General features: G+C 39.2%; 1 protein-coding gene across 1 annotated transcript; it reads right to left on the bottom strand.

Annotated features, from left to right (window-relative positions):
* Positions 1-581: 581 nt before the first annotated feature.
* On the bottom strand, positions 582-23930 carry LOC140938206 (uncharacterized). The gene is made up of 9 exons (XM_073387723.1): positions 23831-23930; positions 19631-19711; positions 18201-18616; positions 17904-18123; positions 17620-17688; positions 12375-12677; positions 2914-3195; positions 2268-2570; positions 582-1609 (listed from the first exon to the last, which is right to left on the bottom strand). Exons 1-9 carry the CDS (start codon positions 23928-23930, stop codon positions 1545-1547), a joined length of 1839 nt encoding a protein of 612 aa, XP_073243824.1. The 3' UTR covers positions 582-1544.
* Between the last annotated feature and the right edge of the window lie 77 nt (positions 23931-24007).

Raw genomic sequence — 24007 nt, 5'->3', positions numbered from 1 at the left:
AGCATGGCAGATTTTTCGGGTTCAGTCCCTCTCGGAAACAAAACTGATCAAAAATTGTCGTCTCCCTTCTTGATTTAAAAAACATGCATCTTGATTTGGAAAACGTGTCTCTTGATACATGACATGAAACACGTGAGAATTGAACTTAAATTCTACAATCTTGACACATTCAAAAAGCAAACTGATGTTAATTTTATCGATCTTGATAGTGAATTGGTGGATTTGAATTATAAAGTTACATCTTTGATATTTTGTCACTTTTGGCGTAGCATACATTTGATAGTTACACTTAGATGTGCTGTAAACGTTACCACATCACGTTTTCAACATTTTTCTTGAAGTTTAAGTGAAAAATGTGTGTTCAGAAAGAGGTAATTCGTAATTTTTTTTCTAAAAACACATTTTGGTCACGTGACCAGATACGAACTTACTTATTTTTAGGAAAATGGTGCGGATTTGGAAAACCAAATCACCATTATTTTGTTTAAGATATGACCCTCTAATCGTTTTCCGAAGGCAAAATCATATAACTTTCATTTTCATAAAAACGATGTCACATGACCTCTTAGTGCAAATGGCCTATTGCTTTTTATTCAGATTCATTTGGGGCTCGAAAAATAAACGTTGTACAAAAAGTGGCCGAGAACTAGGCCCGGCCGAAAACTGGGCCCCATACTGTACTGGCAAATAAACGCAATCGCTGGCCGTGAATGAACCCTAAATTCTTCACACTGCACTCGGCTACTCGTCGTGCGAAAATTCCAATGTAAATTTCAATGCGATTCATTTCAACCAAGAATGCGTTACTACAGTATAGGATGTCACAGCCATACAACCAACAACTGAATTCATCCCGGGGGGGTACTCTTGGGAATTCTTGATGGCGGTGAGCCGCCCGGTTTCCCAAATCCTGACCTTATTTCAGACCAAAAAAAGTCATTTTTTCACACCCGTTTTCAGACCTGGCCTTTAAGAATTAGAACAGCAACAAAAAAGATTTCTTCAAATCCATTTCGAATTCGGATATTTCTCTTTCTTTTTTTTCTGATTTTAAATTAAAAAAATAAATAAGTTCATACACTCCCGTAATTCCCTCGAAAACTATAACCGATTCCATACCCTAAATAGGCGGTTTCTACCCGTTTTCAGATAAAAACGGCGCAAAAACCCTACCCTTTGGGACGGCACATACCTATATGGCTTATATAAGGGAGTACCCCCCCGGGAATTCATTCAGTACAAAGTATATTGCCGTGATTCGCTTAACTTATTACAGCTGTAACAGGGATGAAAAAGGTCCAAAACATAGGTTTTGTGAACCCTTCAATTCTTCTTATGAGTACTGTTTTAACAGTAATTATAACAGGGTTTTAGAAATACACCAAAAGTGAATACCGTGTACCTAAACACATTAAAAACTAAAAGCCGGGGGTAACTTAACTAATAAGTAATTTTCATTTACGATTTTACGTTATATCGGCAGAGCGAATATTCGGGAGTTTGTTTTATAAAAGGTTCAAAGGTTTCATTTGCTGTCGTTGTCCTCACTCGTTCGTCTGTCCGCTGCTCAATTGGCGTAATTTGATGTTGTTAACGATCACGTCAATATCTGTGTAGAGACCAAAACATACCTTTAGGTGGATGTGGGGGAAATGAAACTTAAAAGTCCTCCGTTGGATCAAGAGTTTTAAGATCTCTTCATCTTGATTTACAAAAGTACACATAAACACAAAACCTGAGATAAATGGGCATGAACAACAACATAAAAACATCCAACACTGTCGGATGTCTGTTTGCACACCCTGTTGCATGTTGTCATGCGTGTTGTTGCATCCGTTTGCCGCACGTAGCTTAAGAAACATAAGAACCATATGAGCTGGTGCACCAAATTTAAATACAACTTAAAATAATAATAATTCGCAATCGCTGGTGAGGAGAAATTTGTTCAGTGCTTTATATATGCCCCATGAAATGTCCCGAATACCTAGGCAAGCAACTAAAGCTACAATATACCGATCTCTTCATCTTGATTTACAAAAGTACACATAAAAAGACAAACCAAGGAGATAAATGAGCATTTTTTTTTCAACAATTGTCCAAACTAACGTAAGGATACCGTTATTGAGTTGCACCGCAGGGACATAAAAAGGAGAGGGACCCTGCGGAGTAGCCTGAGATAGGAGCCAATCACCCTAAGCTTCTGCCTAAGTACAAGATATCGTTATTACCCGATTTATCGCAACAAGATGAAAAAACAGCTAGCTTACCAATGTGATTGAAGAATTTTTTCAGTGACTCTTCTACGACGTCCATACGATCGATTTTCCGTAGGGCGTCGATAAAGGAGTGTATTGTGAGCTTTGGTTTAGCGCATGAAAGATACTCCATCAACTTTGTTGTTGAAGAATGGTATTCGACGGGGCACAAGTAATCGCACTCTGCCTTCGTTAATCCAAACTTCTGAGCGAAGTCTTTCCAATTTTTTGTCTCTGGCGTCTCTTTGTCCAACAATCTCGTAACTTCTTGCAGGACTTCATAATTGTTCAGAAGAGCTTGGATGGTGCTGTTGTCTTTAACAGTTAAAAATAATAGTGAGTTGAGTCATGACAAGAGCCATTATGGCTCTTGGTCATGACAATTCAGAACTGGACAAGAAACCCCTTTCCCACCTACGTAGAGGTCGGACTAGACCTGTCTGATGGGCCAGACTAGCAAAATGTAGTCTTAGCTGTTAAAGCAGTATAAAATCCTTCGAAATATTAGAGACATCTAGAATGACTACTTGACGCATGCTCTGATTATACTTTAGACTTTGTTAAAGTCTCTTTTAGTGAGGTACTCGTTGTGGACAAGCGAAATCATTTTAAATTTGTTAAGCAAGATACAAGTCTAATGCAAAACGTCAATAATTACCTGGGAGCACATTCAAGTGCTCCAACACATCACCCCTATCCATCTTTTTGATAGTTTCTTTTATCTCTCCAACACTCAGTCGTGGTCGCCTTGAGTGTATTATTTGTAAAGCTACATCGGTATACTCTCCAGGTCTTTCACATTTTTCCAGTGTGTCGACAGAAATGCCTATTGCCTCACCGATATCTTGCCAATTGTAGACTCCGCCGCAGTCTAGCCTCAGACAAATCTCATGAAAAGTCTTCGGTTCTCGTTGAGAGAGAGCTGTCAAACGTTCACTACCTACATAGATAAAACAGCCAGAATTATGGCAATTTGATCAACTTTTATGGTAGTCCTTGGACGAGCTGCCTAAGGGCTTCTTATATTGAATGAAAAAACAAACATACAACAATAACTACACTCTCTTAGAGGATATGATGGTTAACCCACCCTATCCTCCCAAAAGGGTGTTTACTAATAACTTGTAAAGCACCTGGGAAAAGGACAGTGGCAAGGATCTGTTAAGTTAGGTCTCCTAGTTAAAAACTCATGAATTGAAAAACCAGCTGTGATATAATTGCGACTTCATCTAACTGAAGAAAATCAATAAAACATAAAAATAGCAAACCTGCACTGAAAATTAAAAAGATCTGATTCAGCCCAGTTATAACAATAAAGCCAAAACAACCGCATCCAAAGCCTATTGCAGCCCACGCTGGGACTCATTTCAGCCCTAAATCAGCCCTAGGTAATTGGACTGTATTGTGCCTGATTAAGGGAGCCAAATTAGACCCAAATAGGACTGTAGTGAAAGAAAAAAAAAGGTTTTACTCACCTAACTGTCCCATTTTTAGGGCTAAACAGGTCTTTCCGATTTACTTTAACGTTGTGCATACGAGATCCCAAATAACGAGCGACCGCAAAAAATAATAATAACTAATAAAGGATAAGAATTGTTTTTACAAACACGTCCCCCAAACTAGCCTACAAGACAGCTGTAATGAGCGCCAGGGAGAGTAAAGACCCCACAAAAGAGATCTGTTTTGGCCCTAAAAATGGGGCCTTATCGGGGAGTAAAATAGCGTCCTATTTTCTGGGTCTAAATTGGCTCCCTTAACCAGGGCCAATACAGTACAAATACTTAGGGCTAATGGGGCTGTTTTGGCTTAAATTGAGCTCAAATGGCTCCAGGAGAGGGCGAAATCAGACTTTGGCCTGCAGGGTTAAATTGGCACTTCAAAGGCTGAAACGGATCTTTTAATTTACAGAACAAGCACAAAGAGAGAGTGGTAGCTGTCGTTCTTATTTGCGCCCGAAATTTCTCCAAACGGTCGTTTGTTGAGGCCACAAATGTAATAATTGGTGCCAAATGTAATAACGCGTCACAAATGAAATAAGAATCACTTTTGTATTAAGTCTTTGGTGACAAACGTAGTCTGCGAACGCATTTTGAGAGAAGAGACTACCGGAAATAAGTGCGCGTTCACAGGCTCATAAATGTAACAATAGCGCCAATGTTAGAGGGGTAGGTCACAACTGCAGTTCATTTTATTTGCAATCACAACAAGGGTCAGTTTGAAGATTGATGTCAAAGATACAAGATGGCAGAACATTGTTTAGAATAGAATAGAATAGAATAGAATAGAATAGAATAGAATAGAATAGAATAGAATGCTTTATTGGAATACCTCACTAGCAGTATCGACTGAATTGCTAAGGTTCACAATATGTAGAAAATGTTTATCAAACATAATTACAAAATCCCGGATTACACACTACCTACATCAAATCCTACAACTACGAACATATAAAATCTTAGACTAACTATGAATTAATAAAAAAAACTTGCACATTTGTTAATAAAAGTATCACGGCACCTGCTGCTCTTGCGTGGCTTTACACGGTACGATCTAGAGTTCCTGAGGTCGTTAGAGGGTCCCTCGTTGAAAGATATGAGAGGGTGCAAAACATCAAGGCCTGATTGTCAACAATTTTGTTTGCTCTAACGTAACAAGGCCTGAACGTGACAGGGCATCTGATTAGTGTACTTCGTGACCAAAAATTATCCTCAGAGCCCGTTTCTGGTATCCTTTCAAAAGTTAAGCTTAGACATTGTGGAAGACTAAAATGAAAAACCTGGTAGCCATAGAGTAAAATTGACTGGATGCAAGCTACAAAGAACTGAACTAGTTCTGCAGGTGGTACTTAGGCACACTTTAGTTGCACTAAAAAACAATCAGCTTTTTTTGTCACTTCTGTAACATGAGAATTCCACTTAAGGTCTTCTTGAATATAAAAGCCTGACAACTTAACTAACTGTACTGTATTAATTTTACAACCATCGATATCTACAAGTTCATGGTTTTTCGGAGAGCGTGCAAAGGTTATCCATAGTTTATTGCATTTACTGGGGCGGAGTTAGAACCTTAACAGACCAGGCGAAAAACCTCATCAAGGATCGACTGTGCATGACTAGCCCCTTTACTTTTCACTACTCGTAGACTGCAGTATCGTCAACGTACCTGCACTAAGATCGTTAAGCATAGCGAGAAACAGCCAGGGGCCCAGTTTGGTTCCTTGTGAAACCCCTGCACGAACCGAACTCCATTTGGAGAGGCAGTCATTTCTATGTCCAGAAATCTCGCACGTCAAATTTCGCGCGACTTACATTCAGACTGTTTCGCCATGGTTTTAACCGCTGGTTTTTACTGTGATTCCCGGGCTCATAATGTTCGGAAAGTTCGAGTGATCAAATACTGTCTCAAATACATAGTTGTTTATGGTCAAATAAAAGCCGCTGATCAAATATAGTGCCACAACCAAAAATGGCGACGAAAACTCAAAGAAAGAAGCTTTCGAACAAGAGGTTTTGGAGATAAAAAGATAAGACTTTGTACTTGATGATTTATTCGCAACCTCTGAGAGTTTCCCAGTGGAATTGTCATTAATTACTGGAGAAAAGAGGTTAATCAAGGTGGCAGCGCTCCATTTGCAATAGAATCATATGGAAGACGAGGGTAGTTTTTTCGTATTTTTATTTCCATTCTGGGAAGCTCGAGATTTAAAGGTAGGAGTTTAAGTTTGTCAAAACTAAGATCTAACTAAGTCAACCTTTCAGTCGGCTCAATCGCAACCTAGTGTTCAGGTATATCGCACGACATGCTGTATCGCAAACTATTTTACTTATCCCACATTTCTTTGTAAAATTTTCATTGTTTTCTGAATTTTTTTTAAGTGTCCACTGCTACTGCCCGTGCGTGAAATTAAATTCTGGCCATGCCTAGCTTGACTCTTTGCTGCCTGTTGGAGAGAAAGGCTGCAATCCCATTTATGATGTAAGGATTAATATCATATTGCAAAAGCTTGGCCAAAAGCTTGACCATCAACAGACTATGAACTATGATCTATCAAGTCGAACGCCTTCTTTACACAGTCCCCAGTTCTATTGAGAGCGCGAGTCCAGTTATGGAGCATGCTAATTAAGGCATGCGTAGTAGAGTAACCTGGGATACATCCAAACTGGTCAGGGCGTAGCCTTCTCAGAACAAATGGCTTCACATGTTCTTGAACAACAAACTGTTTTGCGATGTTCGATAAAGTAGGGGTAAGGGAAATAGGTCTAAGATCTATCCCGATACCCTCTATGTTGTTAACTTCGGCAAGGGGAGAGACGTTAGCGCATTTCCAGATTTCAGGCATGGATCCAGTAATAAACGACGTGTTTAAGACCGAACAAACTGGCTGAGCAAGTTCAACGGCAAACTCACGTAACACCCAGTTTGGAATGTCATCTGGGCCACCTGCCTTAGAGGCAACAACTGAACTAAGCTAAACCTTCGCAGGGGACGAGCTAATACTCGTTAAGTACCAAGCACCCTTAAGTAAATTAGAAAAATTACTGATTTTTTAGTTATTAATTACCATTTACTGCAAAATTCCGGAAACTTTAGTTATTATATTATAGGTCAAGAAAATAGCTTTTTGTTTGCCCAAAGCGGAAAATTTCTATGCTTTACCGTGTCACAAAGAAAGCCGACCATTATTTTCTATGTGGCTTAATTTTACACTAATATGATAGTACTGAATATTGTGGTCACTAAGGGCAAACTTTAATGGTACCTATCCTACTCAAAAATAGTTACGGTACTTATTGCAAGTTGTATTTGCCTTATGAAATTTACACCTTGATTGATGTAACACATATCAACTCATCATATACAACTCCATTTTTACCCACTGTGATATATAGACCATTGAAGCCCTGAACACGCTTTTCACCAACATTTACTTTTGTGACCTACCACTTATTACATATTTTACTCATCCCTCACAACAAATACGACCCTTTTTACTGGGCTGCCTATGGGGCACGCCAAGTTATAATTTCGGTTTTCGGTCGTCTGTGCAGAAAAACGAACACCTGGGGGAGGGAAGACACGGGGTCTGGTACCGAGAAACGATGTTCTCACAACTGCTTTCATACGATTTTCCCTTGAACGAATATTTTTGTACCTCGCCCCCGCCCCCCCAGGAAACTCAGAAGGCGTTGCGAATAAAGAAGGCTATTTGCGTTGTTCGAAGGGATTCGATCATATCACAGACCATCGCAAGGAGTCACTTTAAAAGATTTGTCACTGTTCGGATTTAAGTCATTTAATGATGTTGGCGCTGGAAAACCGAATCAGAGAAATGCTCACGTTGCATACAAACTCACGCCGTTCACGGTAGGTCCACACTAAAAGATCACTGTGTAAGCCGGTCAGTTTTGGAACGGGCCGTTCCATGAACTCCGCAACAGGAGAATTAACGATGTACTTACATGAGCAAATAGTGAGCACAATTTATGAGCAACGCTTTATACCAATTGACGACACCATGGCTAAAGACTTGATTCTAAGCTGTTGCACTGAAGCGAACAACTCAGTTACCGATAAATGTCAGATGATTCCTGATGTTAACAAATGGACGCCCTTGAGCGAGGGAAGTGACAATTTCGCCATGTTGGAACGGTATAGAGCATAGTTACAAAGAAAGACAATCAAAGAAACCTTACAGCAGGTAATCAAATGCATTCATTTATGCCTGCCGTTACGATGAAATATTTAATTGTAATTTTTTATATTGTTTGTATGTCGTTTATAAGAAGCGAGGTTTTATTTATCCGCACTAAATGTTTATACGTTGATGTTGATACATCCTGTACATTCCAGTGTGCGGTTGTATGTTATCAGCCGAAGCTGTGCTGTTAAATACTTTTGACGAATGTGGTATCTCTGAGAAGGCCATGGACTTAAGCTTACGTGTACATGGACATGGACAGATTTACATGGACATGCAAAGGATGATATGTTTGTGCCAACTGACACGGTGAAATGTAGATCTCGTTATGAGAAGTTTATTTATTATAACCAGCGTTGCGTTGTTTGTCAGTGTCATGTATGTAATAGGCGTGATCGTGCACCAAGCTGCGTCACATTTAGCCTGTGAAAACAGCCGTTTCTCCTCGCTCTTCGCCGTTTGGGACGTGAAACGGCTGTTCTCGCAGGCTACGTCCCATTGGGAAAGCTAGAACATCTTTCACGTAAAAACAGAATACAAAAAATATAAGTCTGGAAAGTTACTCGTAAAAATACACCGAAGTCTTCAAAAACTTTTCGTTTTATTGGCAAATGTCAGAATGCACGTTTGACAACCAATGGGTGAGGTTTGAACGAAAAATGAAGAAAAAACGAATTCGTAAACGTTCGATGAAGTATTATTTCTTTGGGAACTTCATGCGTTTCAAAAGATTAAGTGTGAAACGTATTATGCACCTATCAATGCAAAGCCGGCGGGGGGAGGCAGGGCAGGGGGTGGGGATATGACATTTTTCAAAAATTTGCAGTCAAATCCCTGCCCATGGGCAAATCATTCCAGTCAAATGCAACCAAATTTCCCCACCCCGGGCTGGACGCAAGAAAGGCACAATAAAAATATCTCCAAATAAAACTCTGCAATCTTTATCTATATTACGTTGCTGCATCACCAAAGATACATGTTCCTGTTACAGCTGCAATTATACGTTTTAACCATAATCCGTGTTACACTGCGTAGAATACAGGAACCTTTAGGAGAAAGTTTGTAAGTTTAAATATACCGTTCTTAGTAAAGGGTACAAAGAAATTCAGTTTTATAAGCTTACAGTGCTTGTAGCTAATGAGCCATACACTGATCAATTGTACTTGCAAAAATCGACGTGTTTGCTCTTTACTTTCGTTTACTTTGATACCACAATATCTTAAGAGGGTCAATTGATCAAAAACACGTGTTGAGGGCTTGTGCAGCTCGCTTGGCTTTTTAACGAGAGGACCAAGACTCTGTTCTTTCTCTTTAGACAGCGGTTTATTCTTCAAAAGCTTCTGACAACAACTCTACTACTCAACTAACTCTACTAGCTTACACAGCGAATTAAATAAGTAAATTGTAGACTTGTTTTGAGTTCGCTGACCGGAAGAGTTTCTACTGAACTCGAGGCAAGAAAATCGCTCAAAGCTTTCTTTTACAGCCAGAATTATAACTAAATATTCTTTGGAACGTTTTCTTTCTATTTGCGGTGACAAAATGTCTGAAGGCTTTTTTTAATTTGTATAAGCTTATAATCAAACCTGATACTCGGTCAGATCATTGTCTCAAATCTTACAAACGTGCATAAACTAAATAGTCCCATAAACTAACTCGATTTCATTGAATTAGATATAAAAAACAAACATCAAATAAAATAATTACTCAGGCTTACCATTCGAGATGCACTGAAAACTATCAAGTAAGGCCAAAATCGCTTAAGACTTTTTAACCCTCTTACGCATCAAGCAAGGTGAAAAACGAAAACGATGCCATCCGAAATCGGATTTCCGACTTTCACAAGCGACGTATTTTTCAACCAAAAACCCGATAAACAAACTAGCCATAAATAACAGAAGACTCTTGGTAGCACCTGAATTTCATTTTGTACAATGTTCAGTGGAAAAAGACAGTTAAAAACATCACAAGTTGACACAAAACTCTGTCAGCTTCAGCTGTCAAAGTAAGCAAGTTTCAAGATGCTGCATAAATTTTCCGCATGAACTCACCTGTCAAATTTTGACCAATCAGAGCATAAAATTGGGCGTAGAGCGCTACCAACGCGTGACCTTGGTGAGAAAAGTAAAACGCAACTGGTATGTCTTCCCTGCCTGTAAAAGCTGGCTGAATCTTAGCTTTCGAGGTCAGTTTGAAATCAAAATTTTAATTGTGCGGCACATATAAAACACAACATATTTCATATGAATCAAAAAAATTAAACCTGAGCCTGCAATCGTTTGAAAACTAGTAACTTGTCAGCGGATAACTTCAAAAAAATACTCGACCTCGATTGGCCCGTGGACCACACAGGAGAGACGTAATTCTTATATATATATATATATATATATATATATATATATATATATATATATATATATATATATATATATATATATATATAATATATTATATATATGAGAGATTCATCATTTTGGCAGCCTTTTTATTTCAAATCTTTCCAAAATGCTAAAATTTGCTGCTACACACCGCGAAATGACAAACAAACCGAAGCATCAGCTTATTAGTATAAACGTTTGCTAATAATATTAATGAGGGTAGGGATATGAGATAATCCAAAAATTGCAAGTAATGATACTTTTTGTTCTGAATGCACATGCCAATTGAAAATGAATGAATTTAAGTTAAATGGCCGATTTGAATGTAAGTAAATACATGACAAAGTATCTCCGATAAAAAGCGCAACTTACGCTTATGTCTCGTTCTGTTCCCTTCGCCGCTGTTGTGTAGCCGGCTCTCTACAATTCTCTTCATCGACAGAAAAATACACGAAACTATTCCACTCCAATTTCCGAGATGTTTTTCACTTTTTACTAGAAAAACTCTTCGAGAAAAACTTTTCTCGTTGAATGTCTGCGTAGCACTCGCAAAGTGAGGGCGCTGCAAGCGCCTATAAAGGCGGGAATTTTGGCGCGAAACCCACACCTCTGTCACATCGTTTGAGATTCTGATTGGACGTATCATTTTCTTCATGTGTGAAAAACATTCTTCGCTGCTCTGATTGGCTAGACCTCATTTGCGTATGAAAATTTACGACATAGCTTTTTGGTGAGTATTTCTCACTATGTACATCTACCTGGAGTTATGAAAACCGTGTTAGCAAACATTTCGTAATTTTTCTCAACTTCCCCTGTCCAACAGCTTGTTCATTGTGTTGTTTGCTTACGTCATTTTTTTGTTTGCTTGTTTTGTGATAAGGGATTTGTCCAGAAGTGGATGTAGACAGAATTACTATCTTAGCCTCCCCCCCTCCCTCCCAATTTTTTTTTTCGTTGCTGTCCTTACCCACAATTCTCTCTTTAACACAGGTGACAGTTATTTGAAATCAGTGCGCGCCTAACCCTGGGTTCGGTGCCGTTTAGCAGTTTACTTTTAGATATTGGTCACCTTGAGAATCGTTTCCCGGAGAGCATCATGTAAAGTTCTGAGATGGGACAAAGTTATTAAGATTTGCAGTGTCTGCATCGTCCAATATCGTATTATATTCTCGTTTTATTTGGCTAAACGGATCAATCACCCTGATCCGGGCTGAAACAGAAAGTTACGATATCGTTCGATCTTCTAAGGCGACCACTAAGTCTTTGGCCTCGGGAACAGGCTCTTAGGAGTCAAATGAATTAGGTGAGAACAAAATTGCACGTGAACTATTACCCGGGCCAAGACTTTTTTTCTGCCGTCCGTGTGACGAACTATCCTCGAACTCCACAATCTCTTCAGTCACACTGAAAAGATTCTTCTTTCTACGTCATGGTCACGTGCCCTAACAAATCGGCGATTTCACTTCCGGTCCTAAAAAGGGAGAAATTTTGCTTTTCTCCAACGATTTTCGGGCTGTTACTTTTGCTTTTCGATTGTTTTTTGTCATTTTCCAGTAATAGCAATGCAAAGACTATCTTATGAGCAAAACTTGCTTTTAGGTATAGAGTATCCCTTTAAAGTTAAGTCAAAGATAAACGATCAAACATTTTTGTTTAACATCATGTTTGTCACAAGCATCGTGGCGTACCTGCCTAAACGTGCAAACAGTGTTGGACTCAGTGAGCTCTCAAAACAGCGACATCGCACAGATTCAGTTTTTCATTCGTTTCGTTTGTTGCCTGAACTCGCCTTGTTAGCAGATATCGGGCTAAACGATCAAAACCTAATTATAAACCAGATTCCAGAAGAATTTTTTTTTATGAAAACGTTTGATGGACATCAAAACTGCGCCTTTAGGGGTAATGCGTCCACCATTTTGTCTTTTTTGACATACACGCGACACATGCACAGAACTTGATCATTGTGCTGCCAACGAGTCTGCTGACTACCCAAGATGCACTAGTATTGTACTTTACTACGATCGATAGAAGTAATGTTCTTACCTTTTACACTGCCTTCCTCTAACATTGAGACGAGATCGTCTCTTTCGATCGATCTAAGATTACTCTTGAGTTTGTCAACACTTAAGTCAGGTGAAGTTGCAGATAAATATGCAAACATTCTTACACTTGGCGTGTAACCACTCTTTTGCTGGAAACGCATTCTTGTTAGTTCCTTGGCGCCAAGATTGTGAGCTAAATGTGGCCAATATTTGCATGGCAGTTTTCCGACTGGATAGTCTAACTTCAGACAAACTTCATCCAAAACAGACGGGTCTCCATAGATGATGTCTGCCACAAGGTCGACTGTGAGAAAAAAAGTGAAATCACGGCTGAGTTTGTTGTTTAACCGTATTAAGGGTCCATTAGAATAGTTGTTACGACAGAGAGGCAACCAGAGTATGGCTCCTAGTTTCTCAAAGGATAGTTAAGTGTCTTTGAAAAAGAAACATTTCTGCGATTATTCCTCAAATTTCATAATCTGTACATGTAAGATCTCCAATCTATTTGCTACTAAAATTACTACTTTAAAGACTTTTTTTAACATCGTTACTGGTAAGGAATTCCTCTAGCGGCTGCGTTCCACACTGGAACCCCGCTCTGCGGACAGCCGCTTAATACGGACACCAACTGACACCAGTACGTACATAACGGACAGTTTCGTTTGTCTCGACGAAAAACTCATATCTCGGTTTTCGACTCTAAAACTCTTGCTCTAAAATTAACCCGAGTTTTTAATCCTTATTACTCATATTTCTAAAATTAACCCGCCTTATAACGGACACCGGTTAAAACGGATAACGGACACTTTTCCGTGTCCCGAGTCACAAACTGTCTTATATCGTCAACCCCGCTTTACGAAAAATGGTTATCTCAATACGAACTGTCCATTTTCATTGTGTGCTAACTGTAAAAATTCATCCTGTAAAAATTCATACTCTCACCAGACAATTTTCAAACAGTCAAGCGAATCAAAAAACGAGAGGTCCAAAGACTACTGCAAAGCTGATCATAACAACTTATATTGCCTTTTTCTAACAATATTTCGGTTGGCCATACCAGTCTTCTTCAGGTTTACAGATGTTACTGAATTTATGATAGGAAGCGAGAGGATCAAGCGAATGCTGGCTCCTGATTGGTCACAAAAAATGCTTTGTATTATTGTGCCCGATCGGCGAACAGCATCTCCTGAGTTCTTTTCGTGTGTTCGAGCACGACAACTATTGTCTCGCCATACTTGTCCGGTTCGTTCACCAAGGTTTCGCGTGAAAGGGAAACTTTCATTTTCTACTTTGCTAACCAGAAACGAACGAACCACCGATGAATCGGGAAAACGTTTCGGATGCTATCAGCAGGACCATTCCAATTTGCACCGAGAAAATTCTGTTTCTGCCCAATCACAAGGTGTCGTAATTGCCCCCGCAGGGATTTCGCCTTTGCACAGAAGGCGAAATCCCGAGGAGGCACTTTAGTAACTCGCGCGTATATTAAGGAAAGTACTTACAGTTGAAATATACAGTCAGAAAGCCAGAAGAAAATCTCGATTTGCTTGAACAGGGGCCGCGAGGAATCGGTAGGTAATGATGACGCTTCTATTGTTTGCGCCCGCAAGTACGAAATGGTTAGGATGACGTAAAAACAGAAAATCCCGAAGGGACCGCTTAGGTAGATTTTGTGACATTTATTGTACAGTCATACTTCAGATACTCTTTTGCGTTACGTTATCAGTGACATTCTGTGGAGCAGTTGTTTTGAAAGTTATGGACCAAAAGACACTCGTTAAGCGCAGATGAAGTTATAAGGTCCGTATAACTGTGTATATATAAACACTTGGAGACTTTTTCAGACACGAGTTCACAAATCTTTGATCGGAAACCTTGCCAGACACTTTTTCTCTCTTTTTGACCGGAAGAAGACTCAGCCCCCAACAAGCAAGGCGAGTGAAAAACGGCTAGCTTATCATTAGCCGAACGATGGACGATTACAGAAATTCGCCGACAATCAAATTCTGTGCTGACTTATTCCCTGCTCACAGATGTCCTTCCGCTATAAAGTTTAAAATAAGACTAGAATGCGCGAGTGTGAATTGATCAAACGTCCTTTTAATTTCTAAGGCTTACTTTTCCGCAAATAAAATGAACTGAATGTAAAAAGTAAAAGCGAAATAGCGAAAAATTCAACTTCTAATTAAATATTTTCTTGTGGTTTGGAATAAACTATTCTCGAAACTGAGAATGTTTTGATCAAAGCTGTGTAAATCGAACTGAAACTGTGCATGGAACCTTTCGTTTCCTGTATTTATCTCACCTATTGTATGGAATACGTGTGAAAATCTTCATTGTGAATCGGTATATTTCAAAGAGCTACACAGCGAGCAAGAATACTATTGACCGACAATATACAGAACGGGGGCAGCTGTAGCGTCAACTATTACTAGCTAATATTTACGAAGGCGTGATCGATGCAAGCTTGAATACGTGTTATAAGCTCAAGCTTAAACTTTTGGAAAAGCGTCTTTAAAATACCCTTACATACGTCTCCAAGTTTTAGTTTTCGGGTGGACAGTATTTTGAAATGGATGGGGTTTATTCTCGCGAAGCGAGGGCCGTAAGGCCCGCGTGGCCCATATATGTATTTAGTATATACTAAAACAGCGGATAGTGTTTTTCGCGCGCTCTGATTGGCTACTCAATCAGTGAATATCCTGCACTATTCACTGATTCACCTCCAGTTCCTCCTAGCGAGCGGAGCCAAACTCGCGTAGGTTGCGAGCAAAATGCTTTCCCGGTTTGCTGCCGTAACAAACTAAGAAATTTCACAACTAATCAAGCAAGCTATTTCCGAAATACATGAAGAAGGTGACGAAGTTCGGTTTGGAAGTTTTAACAGGTAAAGCTTTGTCTCTTTCACTTGAATAGTTGTCGCTAAAACCGGTGAAAAAGTTTTTTGTTTACAAATGCAAATTAAGCTTAAGTCTTGGGTTACTTTATTTAGTTGACTTGTTCATAAATAAGCTTAAAACTAAATTTAATAATCTTTTTTACAGAATTATTTTAAATACAAACAGAATTCACAACTCCTTTTGAAGAAACTTCCCCGCAAGAGCTAAACAAACGCCTTCAAAAGTTTTATTTGTCGCTAAGAAAAAGCGACTACCGCGGCCGTTCGGTCATCGCGCGCCAAAATTGTAATCGTTGGCAACAGTAAATGAGTTAAAAATCATCATTTTTGTGCCCAATTATCTCACTGTTTTAGTATATACTAAAACAATTATTCACCTCAGTGTCGGTGGCTAGTATTGGACATTTACCTCGCCGCTTCGCGGCTTCGGTAAATATCCAATATTAGCCACCTCCACTTCAGTGAATAATTGTTATATATTTCTTGGTGTCCGCAATGTAATGACGTCATCAACCGAGAAACTTGTTCAGCGTTGATTTGACTCTTTTTGTGCCCGTTTTTTTCGATCAAGAAATGCTTTAAGTGATTACTTTCGACGGCAAATTAAAGTATTTTACAGAGAACAATGAAGCAATTTGGACAAGTAGCTTCGAATAAATAAGAGCGAAAATGGAGATAAATGAACATTGGTCAATGCATCTCACTTCGCAGACGATTTTACGACTTTATAGGTCGCGGGATATGTTTTTTAGTCGGAAGTGCGTTTCAGTTCGGCTTTTTACCGTCGAAACCTCCTGAAATTGAATTCATGTTACACCGAGGCAAACCCACAATGAATTGGCTCTTTCTCCACCGATCGATGTGACCGATAGATCAAAGACTGATTTCAGCTCCGTACATCGAACGGTAGTTGAACCCGCGAGAGTTAATGAGATGGAATGCAAAATGGTTTTGAAAGACGCGTTTAAGCTTATTCTCCTTAAATGTATCTTTGAATTCATGATAAATACAGCTCTGCCAGATTCAAACAGCGTCTAGGGCAGAGAAAAATGCTTTAAATATAATACTTTTACCTGTCAAATTAGCTAGTGTCAGCGTGGTGCAGTGGTCTGGGAGCTGACCTCACATGCAGGTGGTAGTTATTGTGTAGGTTCGAATCCTGGCGAAGCTATTTTCTTTTTCTTGATATTTTTTTTTCCGTTTAGTTTTTTATTTTTGTTTGTTTTGTGTGTGTGTGTGTTGTTTTGTTTTTTGATCATATGTGTCCTTTACATTTTTCTAGACTACGAGTAGTCCCCCATTCGTCCTCAGGGATAGTAGAGCGAGCGAAACGCGTGCGCGCGTGAAAATCACCCCACGCGAGAAAAGGCGACACGCGGCGGGGTGAGAGAAAATTTTTTTTTTCTTTCCCCACGGCGTCTCGGCTTTCTCGCGTGGGGTGATTTTCACGCGGGCTCGCGTTTCGCTTGCTCTACTATCCCTGAGGAAAAATGGGTGACTACTCGTAGTCTACGTTTTTCCTCAGAGCCCGCTAAATACAGACACTATGGCATTCCTCTTGGTGTCAGTATTATCCGGGTTCTACTGTGCATCGGAACTTCGTTAAAACGACAGGCATTAGGCTATGAAAAATCTGTTCGTATCCTACAAAGCCTCTCTAAAATGTGGAGGGCAAGCATTCTCACCACAAATCTACTGAAAACCATACGTTTCGACCGCTCAATTACACACCTTTTAGTGACGACTGCTTTCACAAAAAAAAAAATTAATGAGCTTAAATTGTGAACTACTGTAGATAACGACTGAATACGTCAACAGGCACAGTTATATGGTAGTTGGCCATAAGAACGCCGAGCTCGTCTTAACGAGGTAAAAGAGGAAACCGGACTCGACTTTTATTCGGACCAGAAAAGGGTGGTCATAAGAAAGAGGCGTTTTATCAACGGGGTGGACATCCTGGGGGGGGGGACTCCGCATATGAAATGGGTAGGGATGCTCGTCGTCTCGCTTAGGGTTGTAAATTTCGGATTTTGGTCACTTAGAGTGTTCTGGGCAAAACGCCATCATATTTAGCCGTGAAGGTCTCGTTTAGGGTTGCACGCGAAAAAATATAAAAATATATATTTGATATGTATATTTTTTTCGTCTCTTTTAGGGGTCAAAAAACGCTTGGGCCACGCCCAGATCGGTCCCCTTTAGGGGTTTAATTCAAAATTTCCGACGAGCATCCCCACCCCTTTCATATGCGGAGTCCCCCCCCCCCCCTCCGGGGTGGACATATAGCGGAGCAGCTCCACTCTACACAACACCTCAGTCTTATAGTTGGAAATTAAAGGATCGATCTGACCTTCCTTTACTCCTTTCAGTCCGGAACTGAATTCCTTGGTCTGTTCACTCTCTTGAAATATCGGCTTTCCTGAAGAAGTAGTACCTTTTTGAAAACAAAAAATTATTTAACTAAGTCAAGTTATCTGTTATACCCTGACAAAGTAGTCAAAGCATTCACCGTGATCAGTTAAAATTCCACGTGTTACAAAAAGCAGACAAACACCCCATGTTTCAAAAATAACCTACAAATTCGTCAATCTTATTCTCCCTGACAAGAGAGGGCAGCCTAGATAAATAACGTACCAGCCAGAATCTTGGAAACAGGAATCAGTGGAACAAAGTGATTTGGTGTAAACTTCGATGCATCACCTCCTTTTGTGTGTGTCCACATGAAAGCAAGAGGTTCCTTTGAAGGATCATACTGGCGAGGACGAATAATCGCATTGAAATACTTCTTAATTTCATTTCCGCCACTATCTGGAAAAACACTTCGTATCTTACGATTAAGAACGGTTTCAAGAGCCTGAAGATGCCAATAATATGCCCACTCATTAAGACATGCAGATTTGTTTTGCACTTTCAACTCAAATTGCTTTTTACTTGTTCATCGCTCAGTTTCGCGGAACTTTTGCCAATGTTTGGATGCATTTGTCGTTCTTCAGCCAGCAAAATTTCCTTAATGTCTTCGCCTTCCTGGTAGAACCTGCTGTTGAGAGCAAGTTCCAGCAGTGTCCTTAAACGCATTTCTTCATGTTGGCCTTCATCCCCGAAGGCGAATATTGAAGCAGACCGGTACAAACAATTTCCATCAGCTCCGGTCTTGAGGGCACGATATCTTGTATTCTTAGTGTCTGCTGGAAGAAGTCCCTCAGCGATCGCATCAAACTGGAAATCCTTCCAGCAAATATCTAAATCTTCATCAAGTTCCAAAGGAGGAAGCTCAATCGAAGTGCACAACTCTTTTAACTCTTCAAAACTTTCTGCGCGCTGGATTTGGTGTAATAACATTTTGAAGTCTGGTGAGGAAAGGCAAAATATTTTTACCTTAACGAGTTTATCCGTTTCTCGGATATAATAGAATTTGTAATACTGGGTTGGATGATAGGAAAAAAATAGCCTGCACTGCAGGAATTTTCTTTGGGTGCGAGAACGTAATGTGCTTCCGAGACCGCAATGCTGAGTTCTAAAAAAGGTCGAAGAAATGGGGCGAGTCAAAGGGGCGGGGAAGCCCCAAACGCCTACCCTAAGCGCTACTATTTCTACTCCTGCAATCTTCCTCAGTGATAAAATCAAAGATCGAGGTCTCAACATGACTTTACTGGGATGACCTCACGATATAGTAATTTCATGCACAGGGCGTGGTGGAATTCGGATTACCGGTGGGATTAAAGGGCTGCCTGTATTAGCTAGGAAGAAAATGTACGAAGCGTGATGTCTTTGCGACCCGACCAAATGGACTGTCCATACTGGAGAGGTGTCTTTATTATGGAGGCATCCATGTTATACTTCCGTATAAAACGGACACATCTTTAATGCAGACAATAAGGTGTCTAGTTCTTCTACAGCAACAATGGAAATAGAAAAAGTGGCTGATCGTACGTGAAGTAATGTGTAAGATTTTCCAAAAGTAACTATCGCTCGTAAGCGAGCAAGAAAAACACCATCTTTGACTCTGAAAACAATTATGTAAAAAGTTTCGAATCTAAGTAAGGAGTCAAGTTCTGAAAGAAACGTTTAAAAATCTGACTGATGTCTGCCTGGAAAAATTCCAAACAAGGGGGACCCCGAAAATGTTTTTCTCAGTTTTTTTCGCACCACGTTATTGATCATAAGGTGTTTTTATACAGTTTTCAGAAGACCATACCCTTGCAAACCAGCGTTTTTCAATCGCTTTAGAACATACAGAATTTTTTAATTTGTAGAATAAATTGGCTAGCAGATCCAGTGTATACCATACTTCAAGATGGTCGATGTTCTTCCGAAAACCTTATTCATAAAGTCAAGGAGGAACATAACAAAAACTAAAGCACCTGGGTTGGTATCGATGTCATCGTTCTGCGGGTCCTTAGCTTCCTCACTTTTCCTTGAAGCTTGAGAACCTTTTCCTTTCACTTTGATATAAAAAGAAAAAGAGAGAAGATGATAGATTAGTCATAGAACTAACGGATTAATAAGGATTCAGAAAGACATATCGGATCAGATGACAGAAGACCCACAAAGCATCTCTGTTGTTAGAGGGTGTTAACAAATAACCAACAAATAATTCTGCAAGCTGGTGCAGTTTTATATATATTTTTTAAAGTTAAAGTGCCCATGACCTAAAAGTTTTTATGTTTAATTGAAAGCACACATTACTACGAAAATGAAACGTTTAATTTTGTGCCATTTTGGCACACCATTCTTGAGAGCCTTTCAGAATCAAAAGAACTGTGACGTAGATTAAGGAACTATGACGTAAATTAAGGAACACGTGACTTTAAATACAAGTAAACAAGTGTGGAGTTCTAGGAATATTTCCCCGGGAATATTTCTTCCAATCCACAAACTGAAACTGCTGTAAAAAGGTAAGCCATACTAGTAAGATGGGTTGCAGTGAGATGCAACAACAGCTGGCGACCCTAAAAAAGGATAAGCTCACCTAAAATTTCGTTTTTCGGTGCCAGAATTTATGTCTCATGGCGTCATCCATGAGCCTGTCAATTTTATGATTAGCAGGACGGGTGTGCCAAAGAAATTAAGCCTTAAAAAATTTCTAAAAAGTATCATTTCGTTCAAAATGCAAAATTTCTTCCATGAAGTTCTTGTAGTAATTTTGTAAAAAAAATAACAATGTTATGGGCTCTTTAAAATAATATTCCATTTTTAGGCACATTCAGGTTCCCACCAACAACATCAAACAGCTAATCTAGTGAGCAAGTCATAACAGGAAAATTTTACACTACAATATTCAGATGGTAATCGAAATGATTTGAAGAATGAAAATTATGTTAAATAAACATAAAACGTTTTGTGGTGCACCATCATCATGATTAATGGTATACTATTATATATGATTATTATTATTATTATAATATTATTATTAGAATACAGGATGCAGATAAGTAATAGTAATAGTATAAAATAATAATAAAAATAATAATAAAGGTGTTTGCAATCAATTAAAATTTAAAAAAATTGACAATATTAAATGAGAATGATGACAAAAAAATATTCCAGGAAAATTTTATCATATTATAGTACATCAATGTTTTATAAGACACACACACACACACACACACATTGTAAGTCCATTCTCTGTTTCAAAGTCTAAATGAAGATATGTCTATCACAGAAGTAACAGTAATTTAAGCAACTGCAAAAAACGGGGCCCCAACGGGATTTGAACCCATAGCCAGACTGCATAGTGCTGCAGTGCTAGCTCTATCCTGACTGAGATATGAAAAGCCAGGTAACATTGGGGGCATGCCAATTTGTTGAATTCATCTTAACCTGTGAGAGGAATAAAAAATCTATTGATGATGACGTGGACTCAAAGGAAATATAAATAATCTAAATGAAGATATGACAGTCACAGTAGTAGAAGGCCTAATTTGCAATTGCTTATAGGTCAAATAAACCTGAATTAATGTGTTTATTATGAGCCAAATAAACATACTATGAAGTTTCAGCTGAAGCAAGCATCTCCGAGATATTCGCAACTAAAAAGTGCTTTTTTTTTGGCCCTAATAGCTTCCTAGAACGGTCTAAAAAATTGTCAGCAAAAACAGCTTGTGACGTCAATGTTGGTCAGGGGAAAGAAAGAGAGAAATTCAAAACAGAGTTTTTCGAGTCAACTTGGCGCAGACATTATGGTGGTTTGTGTGGCCATAAACCTGGAAAGAACAAGCAATTTGCCTTCAAAAGTTGCAAGCGTTGGTTATAACCCTCATATTATTTAATCTTCTTGAAGAACACATCAGAGTAAATTGGACTTAAATGACATTAATTTCCTTGTGTTGTACTGGATATGTGCGTACGTAGGTCTGATTTTTTTCAAGATGCATTCACAAAATTTAAATGTGTTCATATGAGGAAGTTTCTGGATATATAAAGTCCAGAACTCCACTGTGGACACAAAAACATTAAAATATCTTTGCATAGTGATTTGCCCAAAGAAATTCATGCTTGCCCACAATGTGTTTGAAGTCACTGAACTCTAAAACCGACGCCCGATCGGACACTTGCAGCTTCACAGATCACTAAAATATAAATAAAATCCGCAATGTAGAAGTTTTGGCACTGATATGTGCCCAGGCAGAAAAATGGTTAATCTTTATCTAGTAAAATCTTCCCCAAAATCAGTTTCAAAGCAACTACTGTAACAGTTTTTTAAACTTGATCATTTCGCGCAGATAAATTTTGCTTTGTGTTGTCAAGTTGAACATGCATAACACCTGTCAAAAACCTATGCGTAAGTAAGATTTCCTTCAAACAGTAGCACAATTCGCACAAACAGTAGTACAATTCGCACTCCCTACAGGAAACTTCGTCAAATATTTTTCGTCAAACAATTAAAACTCATTAGGAGGAAGTCTATCACTGCTTTGACTTATGAAGCAACAAAACAAAATATTTTCAAATAACCTTTGTCACGCAATATTTACGTTAGCGAGATGCGCAAATTCTCAACTGTTCAAAATGCGGGTTTCCCTAACATTTTGTCTTTTCACATTATTCATTAGACGTTGATGTACAATTTGTATGTTTTTCTCCTTGGTATTCTTAGCTACTTTGGATTCTTGTTGCTAAGAAATATCTTATTATTATGTAATCGATCTGAACACATGAGAAAAACTGCGTAACTTGACAGCCTAGGATTGGGAGTTGACATTATTCATTACACCTTGTTTTCATCTCTAAAGAAAATTTGCAATAAAAAAGATTTTCATGTCGCCCTACAAACTTGTTGATGAAAACGACCCTTCCACGTGGGTTGCCAAGACAAAAGTGGCCCCGATAAAATTCACGAAGTGATTCTTGTTATTGTTTCAATTCCAAAAGAGTAAGAAAGAAAGAGAAATACGCGAATTTCAAAGGGATTTAAAGAATTTTTTTGGTTTGTACTCAAATCTCCTGTCATAACATAATTTCTACCTAAAGGCCAGGTCTGAAAACGGGTATGTTTTTTGAGGATTGGTCTGAAAATGGGTGCTGCACAGCAAAAAACGCATCAATGTAACTCTCACGGGGGGTGCTCTGGATTTCAAGTTCCGATTCAAGTGATGGGGATGATCAAAGGATATTTTTTTTTTGGGGGGGGGGGGGGTGGGGGGATTGTAATTTTCGGTTCTGGGCTTTTTTGGGTGGCTTGACCTGAGTAGGAGCTAAGTATTCAAAAAATCCGAAGATTTGGGGTAGTGCCTTTGTATCCCAGCCATGTTGCTCTGCGAATGTTTTTTTTTTATTAAATATTTTTTGAGTTATATTTTGGTAATTTTTAAGGCTCGGAAATTTGGCATGGGATTTTTTGAGGGTTAATTTTTGGTCCAGGGATTTTTTTAAATTATTGGAAGTACGATTATTTTTTGGTTTTGATTTTTGCCCCCATTCAATTGTCCCTGCCACTTGGAATCTGGAGAACCGCTGCTGCGATGCAACTATCATTGATACGATGTTTGCAATAAAAGTATTTCCATACACCAAGTACCTAAAGCAGCGGTTAAGGACACGGCCGCTGACTTGTTAATTGTAAACCAAAAACACTCCCCCCCTCCCCCCTCCTCTACACCCGTGGAAAATTGTCTCCCCTGAAGTTTGATTAGGTTCAGGGAACTAAGTGAATCATTTATAAATTTATGTCCCTAAGTGAAACCTGATTCTGTTTTCTAGCCCTAATCACTAAACTTCAGTTTCATTCGGCGTTCGGCGGACATTCGGTGTCTGCAAAATACTCGTGTCGAAAAAATCTCGTCATTGCTTCTTAAAATCTAGATAATTCGAGAGGCATACCATGACTCAAGCTATTCACCATACAAGGTACCTGGATTGTGAAAATGCCTACTTATTTCCCTTTGAAATGCTTTCTCGGAGGAAAGTTTTGACAGTTGATTCGTTGCTACGGTAGCGTTTCAGTTTATAAAGCTTTTAATACACAGTTGTTTTATATGAGTCATTAAAAGCGGCGGTGTGACTAAGCGAATTGATCGGCGTATAATACAGTGGAATTTTAGCCTACCCACTCTCGACGTTACCTGTTGTGGGGGTCTTTTCTTCTTTATCGGACCCACGGAATAGCCATGTTCCTGCATTACCAAGTCTTCCTGCAAGCGGGGATGAAGACGGCTGTGCCATTTCAGACTACTTCCTGCTTTAATATCAAAGCTGCGAGCCTGCAATCCCATTGAGACAAAAAGAGCCCCTCCCGTCCC

The sequence above is a fragment of the Porites lutea genome, chromosome 5 (genome assembly GCF_958299795.1).
Source record: "Porites lutea chromosome 5, jaPorLute2.1, whole genome shotgun sequence".
Lineage (NCBI taxonomy): Eukaryota > Metazoa > Cnidaria > Anthozoa > Scleractinia > Poritidae > Porites > Porites lutea.
The sequence above is the reverse complement of the archived record's forward strand: the minus strand, read 5'-3'. Positions and strand labels throughout refer to the sequence as shown.

Bases quoted from the DNA above. Each gene is read 5' to 3' on its own strand.
- LOC140938206 (XM_073387723.1), bottom strand. From the start codon at position 23,930: ATGGCACAGCCGTCTTCATCCCCGCTTGCAGGAAGACTTGGTAATGCA. The intron at 17,689-17,903 runs GTACGTTATTTA...CTACTTCTTCAG, and splicing joins TGTTTCCAAGATTCTGGCTG to GAAAGCCGATATTTCAAGAG. The intron at 2,571-2,913 runs GTAATTATTGAC...TAACTGTTAAAG, and splicing joins GCACTTGAATGTGCTCCCAG to ACAACAGCACCATCCAAGCT.